Source organism: Siphateles boraxobius, unplaced genomic scaffold (genome assembly GCF_051911475.1).
Source record: "Siphateles boraxobius isolate OS27281-9 unplaced genomic scaffold, OSU_SipBor_1 99, whole genome shotgun sequence".
Classification (NCBI taxonomy): Eukaryota; Metazoa; Chordata; class Actinopteri; order Cypriniformes; family Leuciscidae; genus Siphateles; species Siphateles boraxobius.
Window position 1 is genome coordinate 542,411 of NW_027509229.1, and position 17,160 is coordinate 559,570.

A 17,160-nucleotide genomic window follows, 5' to 3' on the forward strand; every position below is an offset into this window, starting at 1 on the left:
TAAACTTTTATGACTAATAATCACACAACTGCCTTATTCTGTGTAAGAAGCACATCATCTCACAGAAGAATGCTCAACTGTCGTTTTGAAGTCATCAATGACAAGCTGCGCATACAAAATAATCGGAGCCTTTGCGATTTCAAAAATGTGATAAGCCAACTTGATTTAAGTGCGATTACATGGAAATTGCGATTAATCGTGCAGCCCTAACATGAACTTTAATGACATCCCATTCTTAATCCGTAGAAAAGGGTGTAAAGGGTGTGGAGCTGGCACACCCTTTGCAACTATAACCGCTTCAACTCTTCTGGGAAAACTTAAGGTTTAGGAGTGCGTTTATGGGAATTTTTGACCATTCTTCTAGAAGTGGATTTGTGAGGTCAGGCACTGATGTTGGACGAGAAGGCCTGGCTCACAGTCTCTAATTCATCCCAAAGTGGTTCTATCGGGATGACTTCAGGACTTTGTGCAGGCCAGTCCAGTTCCTCCACACCAAACTCCTCATCCATGTCTTTATGGACCTGCTTTGTGCACTGGTGAGCAGTCATGTTGAAACAGGAAATTCTTTTCCTAAAAAGTTGGGAGCATGAAATTGTCCAAAATGTCTTGGTATACTGAAGCATTTAGAGTCCCTTTCACTGAAACTAAGGGGCCAAGTCCAACCCCTGAAAGACAACCCCACACCATAACCCCCCCCTCCACCAAACTTTACACTTGGCAAAATGCAGTCAGGCAAGTACTGTTCTCCAGGCCACTGCTCTACACCGCTGCACCCCGCGCTCGCTCTACTCCGCTGCACCCCGCGCTCGCTCTACTCCGCTGCACCCCGCGCTCGCTCTACTCCGCTGCACCCAGCGCCCGCTCTACTCCGCTGCACCCCGCGCTCGCTCTACTCCGCTGCACCCCGCGCTCGCTCTACTCCGCTGCACCCCACGCTCGCTCTACTCCGCTGCACCCCGGGCTCGCTCTACTCCGCTGCACCCCGCGCTCTACTCCGCTGCACCCCGCGCTCTACTCCACTGCACCCCGCGCTCTACTCCACTGCACCCCGCGCTCTACGCCGCTGCATCCCACGCTTTACGCCACTGCATCCCACGCTCTACACCACTGCATCCCACGCTTTACACCACTACATCCCACGCTTTACTCCACTACATCCCATGCTTTACTCCACCAACAATTTGCATTGTACTTGGTGAAGTTAGGCTTGGATGCAGCTGCTCGGCCATGGAAACCCATTCCAAGAAGCGCTATGCACTGTTCTTTAGCGAATCTGAAGTTTGGAGGTCTGTAGCTATTGACTCTTCAGAAAGTTGGTGAGTTCTGTTAACCACAGCGTGCACTGACCCCGCTCTGTGATTTCACGGGGCCTAGCACTTCGTGGCTGAGTTTCTGTTGTTCCCAATTGTTAAACACTTTGTTATAATACCACTAACAGTTGACTGTGGAATATTTAGTAGTGAGGAAATGTCCCGAATGGAAGTATTGCACAGGTGGCAACCTATCACGGTACCACACTTGAATTCACTGAGCTCCTGAGAGCAACCCATTCTTTCACAAATGTTTATAGAAGTGTCTGCATGCCTAGTGCTTGATTTTATACAACTGTAGCCATAGAAGTGATTGGAACACCTGAATTCAATCATTTGGAGGGGTGTCCCAATACTTTTGACAATATAGTCAATAACAATGGCGCTGTATAACAAACCATGACTGGCGCCATCTTGCATCCATGAAGCGACTGGATTGAAAAGGACTTCTCGTCTTGTTGCCAAGACGGTTGTTTTGTACATTATAATGGATTATAAAGTAACAAGTTGGATGTACTTTATCCCTTACATCATAGGACCGTTTTTTACAAACAAAACAGATAATAGACATATCATATTTTGCCTAATACAACTAGAACAAAAATAGGATTTGAGTATGATAATTTTTTTGTAAGGCATGAAATGACTTGAGACTCGACTCAGACTCGTGACAAAAGATCCCAGACTTGACTCGGACTCCAGTGGTAAAGCCTCCAGACTCGACCTCCAGTGGTAAAGCCTCCAGACTCGACCTCCAGTGGTAAAGACTCCAGACTTGACTCGGGCTCCAGTTGTAAAGCCTCCAGACTCGACCTCCAGTGGTAAAGACTCCAGACTTGACTTGGACTCCAGTGGTAAAGACTCCAGACTTGACTCGGACTCCAGTGGTAAAGACTCCAGACTTGACTCGGACTCCAGTGGTAAAGACCCCAGACTTGACTCGGACTCCAGTGGTAAAGACTCCAGACTTGACTCGGACTCCAGTGGTAAAGACTCCAGACTTGACTCGGACTCCAGTGGTAAAGCCTCCAGACTCGACCTCCAGTGGTAAAGACTCCAGACTTGACTTGGACTCCAGTGGTAAAGACTCCAGACTTGACTCGGACTCCAGTGGTAAAGACCCCAGACTTGACTTGGACTCCAAAACCATGAAACCAAAAACAACTTTGAAAACGTATCTGTCAAAGTCTTAAAGCTAATGGAGGGGTGAAGATTTGGGCTTGTTTTGCAGCCACAGGACCAGGGCACCTTCAGTTATTGAGTCGACCATGAACTCTTCGCAATACCAATGTATTCTAGAGTCAAATGTGAGGCTGTCTGTCCGACAGCTAAAGCTTGCCAAAACTGGGCCATTCAACTGGACAATGATCCCAAGCACACCAGCAAATCTACACCAGAATGACATCAAAAGAAAGTTGCACTGGCCCAGTCAAAGTCCAGACCTCAACCCTACTGACATGTGGCTGCGGGACCTTAAGAGAGCGGCGCATAAACAGATGCCCGCAAACCTCAATGAACTGAAGCAACGTTATAAAGAGCGGGCCAAAATTCCTCCAAAACGATGCAAGAGACTGATACTGTCATACAGAAAACCATTCCTTTAACGTATTGCAACTAAAAGTGTTTCTACAAGCAACTGAACTGAATTAATCAGTCACCCATGGCTTTTACATTTTGGATCTATTTTTGTTAATAATGTCACTGTGTAATATGTGTTGTTGTTCATCTGAGGCTGTGTTTACCTAATTTTCAGACCTGCTAACGACCAGATGATTTTTATTATGTTCTGATACATAAAACTATAAAATTCTAAAGGGTGTCCTTTATTTTTAACATAACCGTATATAACCAAATGAAAAATAATATATTTAATACTGTTTTAAGATATTTTCTGTCTAATTATGGTGTTCCTTTCAATAAAACTTGTGGTTTTTAGTTTTTCAATTCAGACTCTTTAAATTCATGAAATTAATTTACAATGATTAAAAAAACTATTTAAAATAAGTTTTAAAAAGTTGTTTTTGGTTTCAGTTTTCAGACAAGTGCATCTTGTATTTTTGGTTTCGGCCCAGAATTTTAATTTCAGTGCATCACTACTTACTGAAATATTTCACATTTTTCAATGATTAACTATTAAAACAGGGCTTGTCAGATGCTTTGCTTGGTCCTAAAGTCCTCATTTTGAGTAGCTGGCTACAAAAAAAAAAAAAAAAAAAAAAAAAAAAAAAAAGGTGTGCTGAAAACTGCTCATTTGTGTTCCTGTCTCCCTGTACTTCACACTCCTACCCAGTGTAGACGATATCGTCAACCCAATTAACACTTTCCCCAGGCACTCGGAAACTCCCTCCGGATAGCCAACCACAGAGAGGTTTATGATGTTGGCTTAAAGGACAATTCCGGCCAGAAATTAACCTAGGGGTAAATAACACATAGGTTCCGAGCCGGATAGCCAACCACAGAGAGGTTTATGATGTTGGCTTAAAGGACAATTCCGGCCAGAAATTAACCTAGGGGTAAATAACACATGGGTACCGAGCCAACCGTTCTCTGGGATGAGTTTTCATGATAATCGAATGTACCCAGTTTTAACATTACATTTACATTTATTCATTTAGCTGACGCTTTTATCCAAAGCGACTTACAATTGTTATATTTCAGGGGTCGCACGCCTCTGGAGCAACTAGGGATTAAGTGTCTTGCTCAGGGACACATTGGGGTCTCACAGTGGATTCGAACCCGGGTCTCACACACCAAAGGCATGTGTATTATCCACTGCGCCATCACCACCCCTACATTAGTTTTAGTTTAACCACACATTAGCTTATAGTAACACTAGTGTTTGGGGCATCAAATAAGTAAAAATCGCTAGTTAATACCACTAACAAGGCTCAAAATAGCCCAACACTAACACGCTAGCATAATGAGGGTCTCTACCTGCAAAACAGTCTCGACCAGTCGAACCACGAATGCATAGGTCGATAGTCACAGTTCAGCTCACATAGCACGGCGTTCGTGGTTCGACTGGTCGAGACTGTTTTCCAAAGATGGCTCCTGCTTGTATATGCGAAGTGTACTGTCTTTATAAAGTATCTTCTTATTAAACTCTCTGTACACTTACAGAGTTCTCAATGATTGGGTTTGCAGGTAGAGACCCTCATTATGCTAGCGTGTTAGTGTGGGGCTATTTTGAGCCTTGTTAGTGGTATTAACTAGCTATTTTTATTTGTACTTATTCGATGCCCCATACATTAGTGTTATAAGCTAATCTGTGGTTAAACTAAAACTAACGTAAAAACTGTGTACATTCGATTATCATGAAAACGGATCCCAAAGACTCGGTACCCATGTGTTATTTAGCCCTGGGTTAATTTTTGGCCGGAATTGTCCTTTAAAGCCTCCTGCTGCTAACTGACAGCTTCCTGTGTCAACTTCTCAGGCGGATAGAAGACTTTCAGTTGATATAGTTTTGGGTACCAGAAAAAAATACAGGTTTATTAACTGATGGTGGGTATCAGACAAAACAGAGACTGGATCCAATATTCCTGGTGTGGAATTTAATTTAAACATTTTTGGTCAGCAGGATATTAGCACAATCAATCAGAACTTTTTACAAAATTACTTTGTCTTATTTATAATACATATAAATCAATGCAGTGCTGTCATCAAAGTTCAGAGTTACCGCCATTTGAGGACAAGAAAAACACACATTCCCTATGTAAAACCGGCATTATGATTTGCACCACAGACCAGATAGACGGCTCTGTTATGGAGGAAATAATAATTACCTTGATAGCCGGTTCAGCTGGTGGAGCAGCGGGTTTGGTCTCAGTTTTGGGTTCAGAGAGAGACTTCATGGCGACCGCTGCATGCCGTACAATACACTGATGACCGCAGTACACCGACCCCGGCAGAGCGCCGTGACTGCAGCCCGGGCCCATGCATTTAGGAGAAGCAGACTCCTCACCCTTCACCTCCTGATCCATCACCTCCTCCAGCGGCTGCTCGATGCCCACCTGACACAACACACCGATTACATGAAGTCATTTCACGGGATCCATGGGCTTTTGTTAAAACTACAGGAAGAGCTTTCACATGTTTGCATTCCCAGTTGGATCAACAGAGGGGTGGTGCTAAAAATTAAATAGGGCTGTTGAAATCTTTTACATTTGTACTATTACAGCTGTTACACTGCAGTAGTGTGTGTTACCCTGGGCGTACCCGTCAGCTGAATGTGGATTAACCAGAATACCAGATACAAACTGACCAGATTACAGAATCAAGCTGCCATCTGAAGTATAAATGATTGTGTTCATATTTTATCAAGTTCAAATCATTTTTCATGCAATTCATTTTCAAATTATTCCTAATTTAGTAAATATTAAAGGTGTGGTAAAACACGATTTCACTTTTCTAACTTTAGCTAGTGTGTAATGTTGCTGTTTGAGCATAAACAACATCTGCAAAGTTACAGCACTCAAAGTTCAAAGCAAAGGAAGATATTTGCTTTTAAAGAATTCAATTTCTAAGGACTACAGCAAACAGCCGGTTTGGACAACACGACATTCCTCCAGGGTTGCTGACGTCAGTAAACCCCATTATTTCCATAAACCCCTCCTCTGAGAATACTTAATAAGCGGGGCGAGGCCATTTTATATTGCTGTTTTGGAGATGAGTTGTCGCAATGCCTTAGAAACGCTGCTGTTATTTTCATCCCGGTTGCAGGTCCACTTTGTTCAGCCTTCCTAGGGTCGAGGGAGTTAGGGATCAATGGTTAAAATTAATTTTTAACTCGATCCCTCATAATTATGACCCAAATCTCGCTCTCTGTGCTGCACATTTTACGGAGGAAAGCTTCCACAATAGTGGCGAGTTCAATGCAGGATTCACACATCGGCTTGTCCTGAAAGATGGAGCAGTTCCAACTTTAAGAACAGAAGCTTTTGTTTACGAGCCACAACCTGTAAGTATGATTTATTTTTCGTCTATGTGTTTTCCTGTAATAGTTCGTATTGTTAATTGTAGGTTGTAGCAAGGAAGTAAACAAATGACAACGCTGTTTGGCTCTGCTGGTTTGTTAAATGCTCATTCATACTTAACGTTATTTGACAAACACCTAACGTTACAAACTTTTTTTTAATCTCAACAGCGAACTTGGAATTAGTGTAAATTATTCTTTGATTAGAGCCTTTATGTTTATCTACATGCTTGTTTATCTACAGCCATGCTAAACATGGTTCTGTGTTTGATTTAGCAGCCAATGTTTAGTGTTCGTTTTGGGTTAATAGTTCTGGCGACAGATATTTGGCTACAATCGATCTAAAAATAAAATAAATCTAAAAATACAAGAGTAACGGTGCCATAGAGCCAGTAACGATCACTATAGATTCGCAGTCTTTACTCAAAAAAATCTGTAGTATAATTTGTTAGAACGATTATATGAAAATCTTGTTTATGAAGCTTATTTTTTTGTAATTCTATAATAATTAGTACAATTAAATAACACTGTATCTAAAAAGTAATGACTGAACAACAAAAAACAAACCTTTCTGAAACGTCGTTTAACAGCCGTTTTTGAACAGGTTCTGCTCGATCATATTCACTAACATTCTCTGGGTCTGATTGACGCCATTGTTTATAATACACCAAAGCACAAACTAGGCTACCGGTAAAGGTAAGGGGCGTGACGTTTCCGGAAAACGAGCACTAGACGGTTAGCGAATCACAACACACTGGGCCAGCTAACCAATCTGAGCCCATTGCGTAGTTTTGAGGGACTGGCTTCATAGAACCCGGAAACCATCAGACCGTTTTTACAAGGAGGGACAGAGCAGTGTAGAATAAAGGTAAAATATATGAAAAATAATGCAATTTAAAAAACGAAGCATGAACACATGTTACAGTGCACCCCACAAACACAATCAAGCCTTTCAAAAAATGCGTTTTACCACCCCTTTAAGTAAAATAAATAATTTAATGTCAGCAATTTTTATGCATGTGTTTTACTATATTTAAATCTGTGTGATACAGCAGGATATATAGCCTATGTAAGCCTCTATGCTCTCTAAGATATCGCCATCGACCATCAAACAAATCGATATCAGTCGACCAATAAATACTGCAATAATTCTGTTTAAAAAAGCAATTTTCAATTTTGATTTCATGGTGACTAAGACATCCGACTGCGTTTCTGTGAATCATCCACACACACACACGTGAAGGAGAGCTGGTTCTTACGCTGTGTTTCTGTGTGTACGCTTCAGCTGCGCGTCAGTCAGACTTCCTTTCCCACTGATTACTGCACTTAATAGCTCTTCTTAACATGCATATCATTACACAAAAATGACAAACTGCTTTAGGCTAGACCGACTGAAATGTTAATCAATAATAACATTATGTAGTTTTCAGTGACGACAATTTCAGTAAGATTAAAGTACTAAAACATGACAGTTTTCGCAGTTGTACCGTCCCACACCTGTATGAGTTTCTCTCGTCTGTGGAACAACAGAAGATCCGGTGTCTGTACAAGAAAGTGCATACCTTGTTCTGTGTTTGTTCCACTGAAAACAAAAGCCATACAGGTTTGGAACGACATGAGGGCGAGTAAATTAAAAATTTTCATTTTTGAGTGAACTGTCCCTTCAGCTGGCTGTGAATAAACACACTTTCGTTATAAGACACTGATGGAGGCTGAAGAGTACAGGTTTGGAATGGTTTAGATGTGTATTTCTACTGAAGCACACACACACTCAGGAGACATTACCGGCGTGTGGCTTGAGCTGATGTGGTGTTTGTCCTGCTGGTCTGAGCAGGAGGCACAGGTGAGGACACGAGCCTCTGAGCCGCTCACACACTCCACGTGACGCCACTCTCGGCACGAACCACAGCAGAGCATCAGCCTGACAAACACACACACACGTTAGTTCGGCACCGCAATATCAATGTGAATCAGCTTTATGAATGAAGCTAATCCATTATATATTCATATACTCACTTCCATATGTGGTCCTGACACAAACTCTGAAAACATCAAGTTTTTTCTCACACAGTAATTTTTGTTTTGGGTGAACTATACACAATACAGATTGTCACCATCCACGATACATAGTTGCATTTTTGTATTGTGGATATATTGTTACACCCCTATGAATTATGAATTTTTATTAGCTAATATTACATCCAACTCTCAAGTTAACATGTTTTGCGGGAAAAAAGCTTCCATAAGCTTTTTTTTCCACAAGCTTCCACGAATAATGCAGCGTTTGCTTGAATACTGTCGGAGGAACGTGGTTTTGGTATTTAGATGAAGCTGCTAAACGCATTTAACTCTTACTCAAAGCTTCCACTGAACCTGCCACTGTACACCATTAATCGTGAGTTACAGTGAGTTTGTTTGCAGTTAATTTGTCATTTATATTAGTGTCACTTGAGTCTTCCGGAAAAAAAATTGAGAACTTTTCAAGAATTGCATTTGGAACATTCTTATGAAAATCTTATGAACCTTCAATAAGGCTTGATTACTGTAACGCGCTGGTGTCAACCCGTTTCCCCCTTCAAAACACTGTCGCTCGTTTCTTGATTACATTGGCTACAGTCAAATGTAGAATTGATTATAAGGTTTTAAAGTCCCCCTGTGGTGAACATCCAGCTTTTAATGTTGTTTATATGTCTATGTGGTGTTTTTAATATGCTTTAAGACAAATCATGTGTAAATTCATAAGTCAACAGCATTGCTGAGTATTTTCTCCTTAAAACTGCAGTGAACCAAAGACAGTCTCAAAAACACGGTTTGAAATCGCTGGTGTTTCTGACGTCACAAACTACCTTGTAACCAATCAGATCAACGTTTGATCGTTAACGAGTGGATCTCTGAGTGAGTGAGTGAGTGGAGGCGGGACTCATTTGCATATTCATAGAACCGCGTATACTAAATGGGGCAAGGGTGTCGAGTCACATTCAAGATATTTAGGCAACTATTTCCGGTCAGAATCCGAAGTGCAGCTCAATGCACACTCTAACGGCTAATATTGCCCACAACCCATCGCGCGTTGGACGAGGATTCGGTTAGAACAACAAACACGAGTGAAAAGTGTTAAAAAACTACCGACATGTAGTTGTCTGTACGGCGCGAGTCCACCGGTTATGTAGAGAGAGTTAGATAAAGGGGTTTGAGTGATTAATTATCAATACCTAACCTGACGAAAAGGTATTTTATTCAACGTTGTCTACATTATATTGGTCTGCAGCAGCATTGTGAACTATTGTGAACTCATTACCTTTTAAATGCATCATTATATTCAAATTGCAAACACATGAGGAGAGTCTCCGCATGAAAGACCCACGACTGGCAGATGAACGTGCTCTCCAAAACGGTAGGAAATAAAATTAGATTGAACGGAGGATTTTAACTGCGACAAGATGATTGACAGGGCAGTTTATGGTGACAGGAACACGCGACAGAGCAGTCCGTTAAAGGTGACGTGATAGTATGTCCCAAAGCTTGCCTACTCTATTGCTACACACTCAAAAGTATGTACTTTTTCTTCACAAAAAGAGTACATACTTTCAGGTCGTAGTATAAGTAGGTGAATTGGGACTGGGCCGCTCTCTCACAACACATTAAAGAGCCACAAAACAGTAGGCGTATTTATTGTTTAATTTTCTTTGACTGACCAAATTTGAAATTTGAGACTTTGTTCCATAATATTCCCTGCTCGGTCCTGTCTGTCAGCAAGTTGTCAGTCTCCTCTATTTTTCCCTGCTTGAGAACATGGGTTGAATCCGAAATCGCCCCCTAAACATCATTCACTAAGTTAGGCCTATTCCCCACGTTAGTCCACTAATACTGTTCACTTGAAGGAGTGAATGAAAACGAGTGAGCAAATTCGGACAGCCGTTGAGCGTACATAAGTTGTACACAAGCTGTACACTCGTTAATGTGGAATTGAATAAGTGCACTCAATAACGTCCACTGTGGTTTCTCACAAATCTCTACGTTTATTTAAGACTTTATTTAAATCATTTAAAGGGATACTCCAGGATTTAGCATTAAGATTTGTATCAGTAGAAAACCAGTAGTATTTTCGAATTACCTTGCTTCCCCCCCTCATTTCCCCCTGATATGAGAGATTTATGTATTTTTAGTCTGGAAAAAATCCTCCGATGACGCAAAAATCGTCATTTTGCGTCATCGGAGGATTTTTGGGCCAGAGGCTTAAAACTACAGCCAGTGCTAGTAGCTAGTTCCGCATGTTTTCACTACGCCCATATGGGGCGGGATCTCACTCACAGAAAGTAAGATATTGTCAGCCATCTTTCTGTAGAAGCTAAGCTAACAGGCTCTTGCTCTGTGTATAAAGTTTGTATAGTGGGCTAATCACGATAGCGGAAGGTAACGTTAGTTTGGAAGTTGAAATGACAGAAGGGGATTTCGAAGATCAGTTGCGCGAATCTGATGCTCGCGGCTACCTGTACGAGCCGCAATACAGCGATGAACCGTTGCGGGAGATGGAGGAACAAGATGCGGCCGGAGCAGCTGCTGCTGCAGCAGGGGAGCAAGACCTGACTCGAGCCCGGCCAGACTCCAGCTGGGGCGGACTGGAGCTGTCAGTGCTCTCGCTGTGCGCCTATGGAAACAGATAGAGAGTCCTATTACTGTCGCGAATTTCAACGATCCCATTTTCTTCTGGACGAGATAAATTGGAAACGCCAGCCAAAGCCCGCAGGGACAAACGGACAGCTTAGTGTAAAGTGAGTAACGTTATTTGGTTTGTTTTTCTTTTTTTTACCAAGACGTAATGTACAGAGGTTGGACACCCGGCATTATCACAATGTTCTTCCCTCGTAACGTTAGTCAGCTGAGCTATTGTTGTTATATTTACATCTATGATAGTATACTGTGTGCAAATAGTTCGCATTGCTAACGTTGTGCTTACTGTTTTGTAGACAATATCCCCTAACAGCCTATCGTCACTTTATGGAATGGTTCCAGCAAGGCGAGCGACTTGGTAAAGACTATCGTCTCGTTTTGCCCACCTGTGTTGTCCAGGATATCAGACGGAGATATCCAGCTCCTGACTGACAATACTGTGAATGAATATAAGGAAACAGCCGAAGCTCTGGAAGAGCTTTGAGTGTAAAAGTGTTAATATTAATTTTACGTTAATATAAAAGTTATAACTCCCATCGGTTGTGGTTCTTTTTATAAACCTTTAAACCTTTACTGTTACTAGAGTATGTATTAGCCTAGAGAATGTGTGGAGAAATTTTTCGGATACTGCCGCCTGTAACCGGTAGGCGTGGTTAGGGAGTGGCCTGGCCTCGTAAGGGCAGCAAAGCAAGTGCATTCTGGGAGTTGTTGTCTTTCAGCCACATGAGTAAAAAATACATTTTCTGCCTTTTCTCAGTCTAGAATGCTTCAATTTAAAAAATAATTTCACATTTCTACTATATAAATGATCACTATTAAATACACATTCATCTTCCCACAGCTGGAGTATCCCTTTAAGACTCTGATGACACTCAACAAAACAGACATTTTGGCATAATTTGTGTGTGTTATGGTTTGTTCAAGACCGAAAGAGAACTCGATACTGACGCTCGTCTTTTCTGTGGGTCGTGTGTGTGTGTATGGCTTAACGGATACTGCGTAATTGCGCTTTAAACTTTTTTTACTTTTTTTTTGGCGGTGTCGCGGTGGGCAAGTGATGAAACCGGTGTTGCGACTAAACACCGTGTAACACCGGTAACACCCACTACCGTAGCAAGCCTAGTTGTAAGGGATAAAATGATTGACTACAGGGGGACTTCAACTTTTGCATTTAATCTCATCTGTCCCTTCTCCCCCATAGATCTTCTGGTCTGTTATGAACCGTCCGGTTGTGTCGCATGAAACCTAAAAGTGACAGAGTCTGTCTCAGCGCTAAAGCTGTGCTTCAGTTCCTGCACTCGAACGTCACTCTCCACAGGCATCGTCATTACTCGCCTATGTTTGCTTTTTTCAGGTCTTGCTTTTTGATTCATTTCTTTGGCTTTTGTGGGTTTTATTGTGGATGTTCATCTTTCTTATGGATAATCTACTTCTTTTTAACCATTATAGTTGGATGATTATTTATATTATTGTTTATTGTGAAGCAGCTTGGTCAGCTTTCATGTTGCTGTAAAGTAAAAATGACCTTCGACAGTTTTCTTGTGATTTTTATGAATCCAGATCCTGGACGCTGAAAGTTTTCTTCAGAAAAAAATTTGCGCAATACTCTCAAATCAAATCATTATTATCATTTTTTTTTTTTTTTAAGTATTGCACATCTTAAAAATCAAATTAAATCTGGAAAAGGGCAGTGAACATCTGACCTAACATCTTGTTAACATAGCTTTGAAAGCCATTGGAGTTGAGTTTTTGTATTACACAGCTCTCTGGAATACTGGATTCTGATTGGTCAGTCCCGGCATCCGGGTAACTAAAACCACTGCTACATAAAGCGTTTCTCACACAGCACACACTCGTATAAAACACAACTGGTGCTGTCTAGAGTCACTGTCATGTTGCAGAATGAAAGTACAGAGTAAGAGCTCACCTGTCACCGAGTCTCTGCTGACACACAGCGTCCTGACCCGTGCTCTCGATGCGGGATTCAGGGATCTGATCCTCTCCTCCCGCCCGTTCCTCAGACTCCGCCTCCACTGTCTCAGCAGGGACAGGAGAACACACCTGTCCCGCTCCTGAATCCCCATCTGGAGAACACACCTGTCCCGCTCCTGAATCCCCATCTGGAGAACACACCTGTCCCGCTCCTGAATCCCCATCTGGAGAACACACCTGTCCCGCTCCTGAATCCCCATCTGGAGAACACACCTGTCCCGCTCCTGAATCCCCATCTGGAGAACACACCTGTCCCCCTCCTAAATCCCCATCTGGAGAACACACCTGTCCCGCTCCTGAATCCCCATCTGGAGAACACACCTGTCCCCCTCCTGAATCCCCATCTGGAGAACACACATGTCCCCCTCCTGAATCCCCATCTGGAGAACACACCTGTCCCGCTCCTAAATCCCCATCTGGAGAACACACCTGTCCTCCTCCTGAATCGCCATCTGGAGAACACACCTGTCCCCCTCCTGAATCCCCATCTGGAGAACACACCTGTCCTCCTCCTAAATCCCCATCTGGAGAGCACACCTGTCCTCCTCCTAATGTGAGGACACCTGTGACATCTGTCCCATCCTCCTGTCCCCCCAGGATTGGCGTCCCTACACCCCCATCCCCCCCGTCTCCCCGCTCCTGCACCCGCCGGGCCACGGCCCGCTTGCGTATCTCCTGCAGATTGAGATCATCGCTGTCTTCGGCTCGATCCGACAAGACTCCTGCGCTGACGTCCAGCTTCAACTCCACCGGGACGCCCCTCAGCCGTTCCTTTTCCTCACCTGTGTGTGTGAGCACTCGTCCTCGGCCCCCGCGGCCCCGTTTACAGGCTATAGCGCTCCCGCCAGCCTCAGCTGCGCGTTTGCCCCGGCCACGGCCCCTGACCCGCCCCCTGGCTCGACCCCGGGGCCGCGGGGCGGGGGGGCTGCTGTCCGACGAGCCCACGGCCTCCAGGAACTCGCGGCGGGCGATGGTGCTCCGCCGGAAACCCCAGGTCTTGGCCTCAGTGCTGGAGCCGTCCTCCATCTGACACACACAAGAACACACACATCAGGATCCAGCTACTGCGTCATTACTACTACATTATTGCGCTTTGCTCTGAAACAGGGACTTGTTACAAGAGACATATGATGCATTTTCTGTTTGGTTCGTTTCACTTTCACAAGGCAACATTTCAGAGTGTGCCAAAACAATGTGTTTATGAAAGTCACATGCGAGTAAAACTGATCTCTCATTGGTCAGAGTTAAACTGTTTACGTTCCCCCTAGGATGGCTTCTGTAGCTGTCGTTACACATACACTTCAGTTACACGAATGTTTATGAGCCTTCATTCCCGAGAGAGAGAGAGAGAGAGAGAGAGAGAGAGAGAGAGAGAGAGAGAGAGAGAGAGAGAGAGAGAGAGCGAGAGAGACAGAGAGAGAGAGAGAGAGAAGGGTTCATCACGACAGCATGTTTAATGCACCTGTCTGTGAGATGAAGAGGCTCTAGTTCTGCTGAGGTCAAAAACACCCGTTCAGGACCGAGTGTTCCGGTGCGGATCATAAAAGCCTAATAGAACCGAGCCCGGTTCAGACACAAACACAGCCAGTGTCTCATGCTGAAACATTAACACTGGGTCTCACAAGCCACTGATAGACGCATTTTACATTAATCTAATACAAAGAACATAGTATCACGAACTGCAGTAAAACTCAGAAATGAACGGATCAAACTCACTTTCATTTAGACAATTAAAACCCATGATTAAACTTCGGAATGATGTGAACAGGAGTCAGACAGCAGAGAGAGCAACACTGAACGGAAGTCTAACGTTATCCCTGTTATTAAAGCTTCATCTCTCCGGCGCAAGCGAGCGTTGATCTGTGAACACAATGAAATATGATAAACTCACGCTTCACCACAGGCTCACTCCGCACTGTCCGCGTTTACATGCACACTTCGGTTTGAACTAAACTTATGAATGATTAGTAATATAAACTGCACTCAAAAAATAAACATGCAGTGTTCTTCCATTTTGTCCGTGAGAGGGGCGTGACGCACTGCATGACGAGGAGAGACGCCACGCGACGCGACGCCGGAAACCAACAGCGACGCTGGCGGACCGGAAGAAGAACTGCAGGCGCGATCGCATCTCAAACAAAACAAAGAGGCGAAACGCAACACCAGCGCCAGCAGTAGCTCTACGCTTCCGCCATTTTGGGGTGAAAGCGCCTCGGCAGTCCACTAGTGTTGATGTCGTTCGTGAACGTGCCGCTCTAAAAGCCGATTCTTTGAAAAGAGCCGGACTTCCCATCACTATCCACTAGCTTTTTGCTGTCGCTATTGTAATATCAGCTGCTTTGTAATTTTTTTTTAAGTAGCCTACATTAAAGATCAAATCCAAACTGAATGATGACAACACAGAATAACGTACAATCACTAGACTAGTGATCATCAAATCCCTTTTAACAGTTTATTTCACAGACTTAGACAAGTTTTCTATTTTTTTTCCACAAAACCTTTAGTACACCACAGCATTACAAACACTGAACTAGAAAAAGTTCGTCGAGACAAACTTTAAGTTGGCTTGTGAAAGTTTGGACCAGAAAGTTTAAAGAATTTTAAAGTAGTTTGAAGTTTACATTAGTTTAATATGTAAATTAGTTTAAAATGTAAATTAGTTTGAAGTTTAAAGTAATTTGAAGTTTAAATTAGTTTATAGTTTTAATTAGTTTAAAGTTTAAATAAGTTTAAATTAGTTTAAAGTTAAAAGTAGTTTGAAGTTTAAATTTAGTTCTTTCTAGATTTCTAAATTTAGAAAGACGAAAGATTAGTTAGAAAGAAAGAAAGAAAGAAAGAAGAAAGATTAGTTAGAAAGAAAGAAAAAGAAAGAAAGAAAGAAAGAAAGAAGAAAGATTAGTTAGAAAGAAAGAAAGAAAGAAAGAAAGAAAGAAAGAAAGAAAGAAAGAAAAAAGAAAGATTAGTTAGAAAGAAAGAAAGAAAGAAGAAAGATTAGTTAGAAAGAAAGAAAGAAGAAAGATTAGTAAGAAAGAAAGAAAGAAAGAAAGAAGAAAGATTAGTTAGAAAGAAAGAAAGAAAGAAAGAAAGAAAGAAAGAAAGAAGAAAGATTAGTTAGAAATAAAGAAGAAAGATTAGTTAGAAAGAAAGAAGAAAGATTAGTTAGAAAGAAAGAAAGAAAGAAAGAAAGAAAGATTAGTTAGAAAGAAAGAAAGAAAGAAGAAAGATTAGTTAGAAAGAAAGAAAGAAAGAAGAAAGATTAGTTAGAAAGAAAGAAAGAAAAAGAAAGAAAGAAAGAAAGAAAGAAGAAAGATTAGTTAGAAAGAAAGAAAGAAAGAAGAAAGATTAGTTAGAAAGAAAGAAAGAAAGAAAGAAGAAAGATTAGTTAGAAAGAAAGAAAGATTAGTTAGAAAGAAAGAAGAAAGATTAGTTAGAAAGAAAGAAAGATTAGTTAGAAAGAAAGAAAGATTAGTTAGAAAGAAAGAAGAAAGATTAGTTAGAAAGAAGAAATATTAGTTAGAAAGAAAGAAAGAAGAAATATTAGTTAGAAAGAAAGAAAGAAAGAAAGAAAGAAAGAAAGAAAGAAAGAAAAAAGAAAGATTAGTTAGAAAGAAAGAAAGAAAGAAGAAAGATTATTTAGAAAGAAAGAAAGAAAGAAGAAAGATTAGTAAGAAAGAAAGAAAGAAAGAAAGAAAGAAAGAAAGAAGAAAGATTAGTTAGAAAGAAAGAAAGAAAGAAAGAAAGAAAGAAAGAAATATTAGTTAGAAAGAAAGAAAGAAAGAAAGATTAGTTAGAAAGAAAGAAAGAAAGAAAGAAAGAAAGAAAGAAAGAAGAAAGATTAGTTAGAAAGAAAGAAGAAAGATTAGTTAGAAATAAAGAAGAAAGATTAGTTAGAAAGAAAGAAAGAAAGAAAGAAAGAAAGAAAGAAAGAAAGAAAGAAAGAAATATTAGTTAGAAAGAAAGAAAGAAAGAAAGATTAGTTAGAAAGAAAGAAAGAAAGAAAGAAAGAAAGAAAGAAAGAAAGAAAGAAGAAAGATTAGTTAGAAAGAAAGAAAGAAAGAAAGAAGAAAGATTAGTTAGAAAGAAAGAAAGAAAAAGAAAGAAAGAAAGAAAGAAAGAAGAAAGATTAGTTAGAAAGAAAGAAAGAAAGAAGAAAGATTAGTTAGAAAGAAAGAAAGAAAGAAAGAAAGAAGAAAGATTAGTTAGAAAGAAAGA

General features: G+C 41.4%; 1 protein-coding gene across 1 annotated transcript in view; it reads right to left on the reverse strand.

Annotated features, from left to right (window-relative positions):
• The window catches only part of LOC143733366 (uncharacterized), a 39,261-nt gene extending 24,276 nt beyond the window's left edge, over nt 1–14,985 (reverse strand). Inside the window, exons 1-4 of the mRNA XM_077225058.1 lie at nt 14,665–14,985; nt 12,884–13,974; nt 8,071–8,206; nt 5,096–5,323 (exon numbers count right to left, since the gene is read on the reverse strand). Of these exons, the coding sequence (XP_077081173.1) occupies nt 5,096–5,323; nt 8,071–8,206; nt 12,884–13,974; nt 14,665–14,670 (1,461 nt within the window). The 5' untranslated portion in view covers nt 14,671–14,985. The remainder of the gene's footprint in view (nt 1–5,095; nt 5,324–8,070; nt 8,207–12,883; nt 13,975–14,664) is intronic.
• Between the last annotated feature and the right edge of the window lie 2,175 nt (nt 14,986–17,160).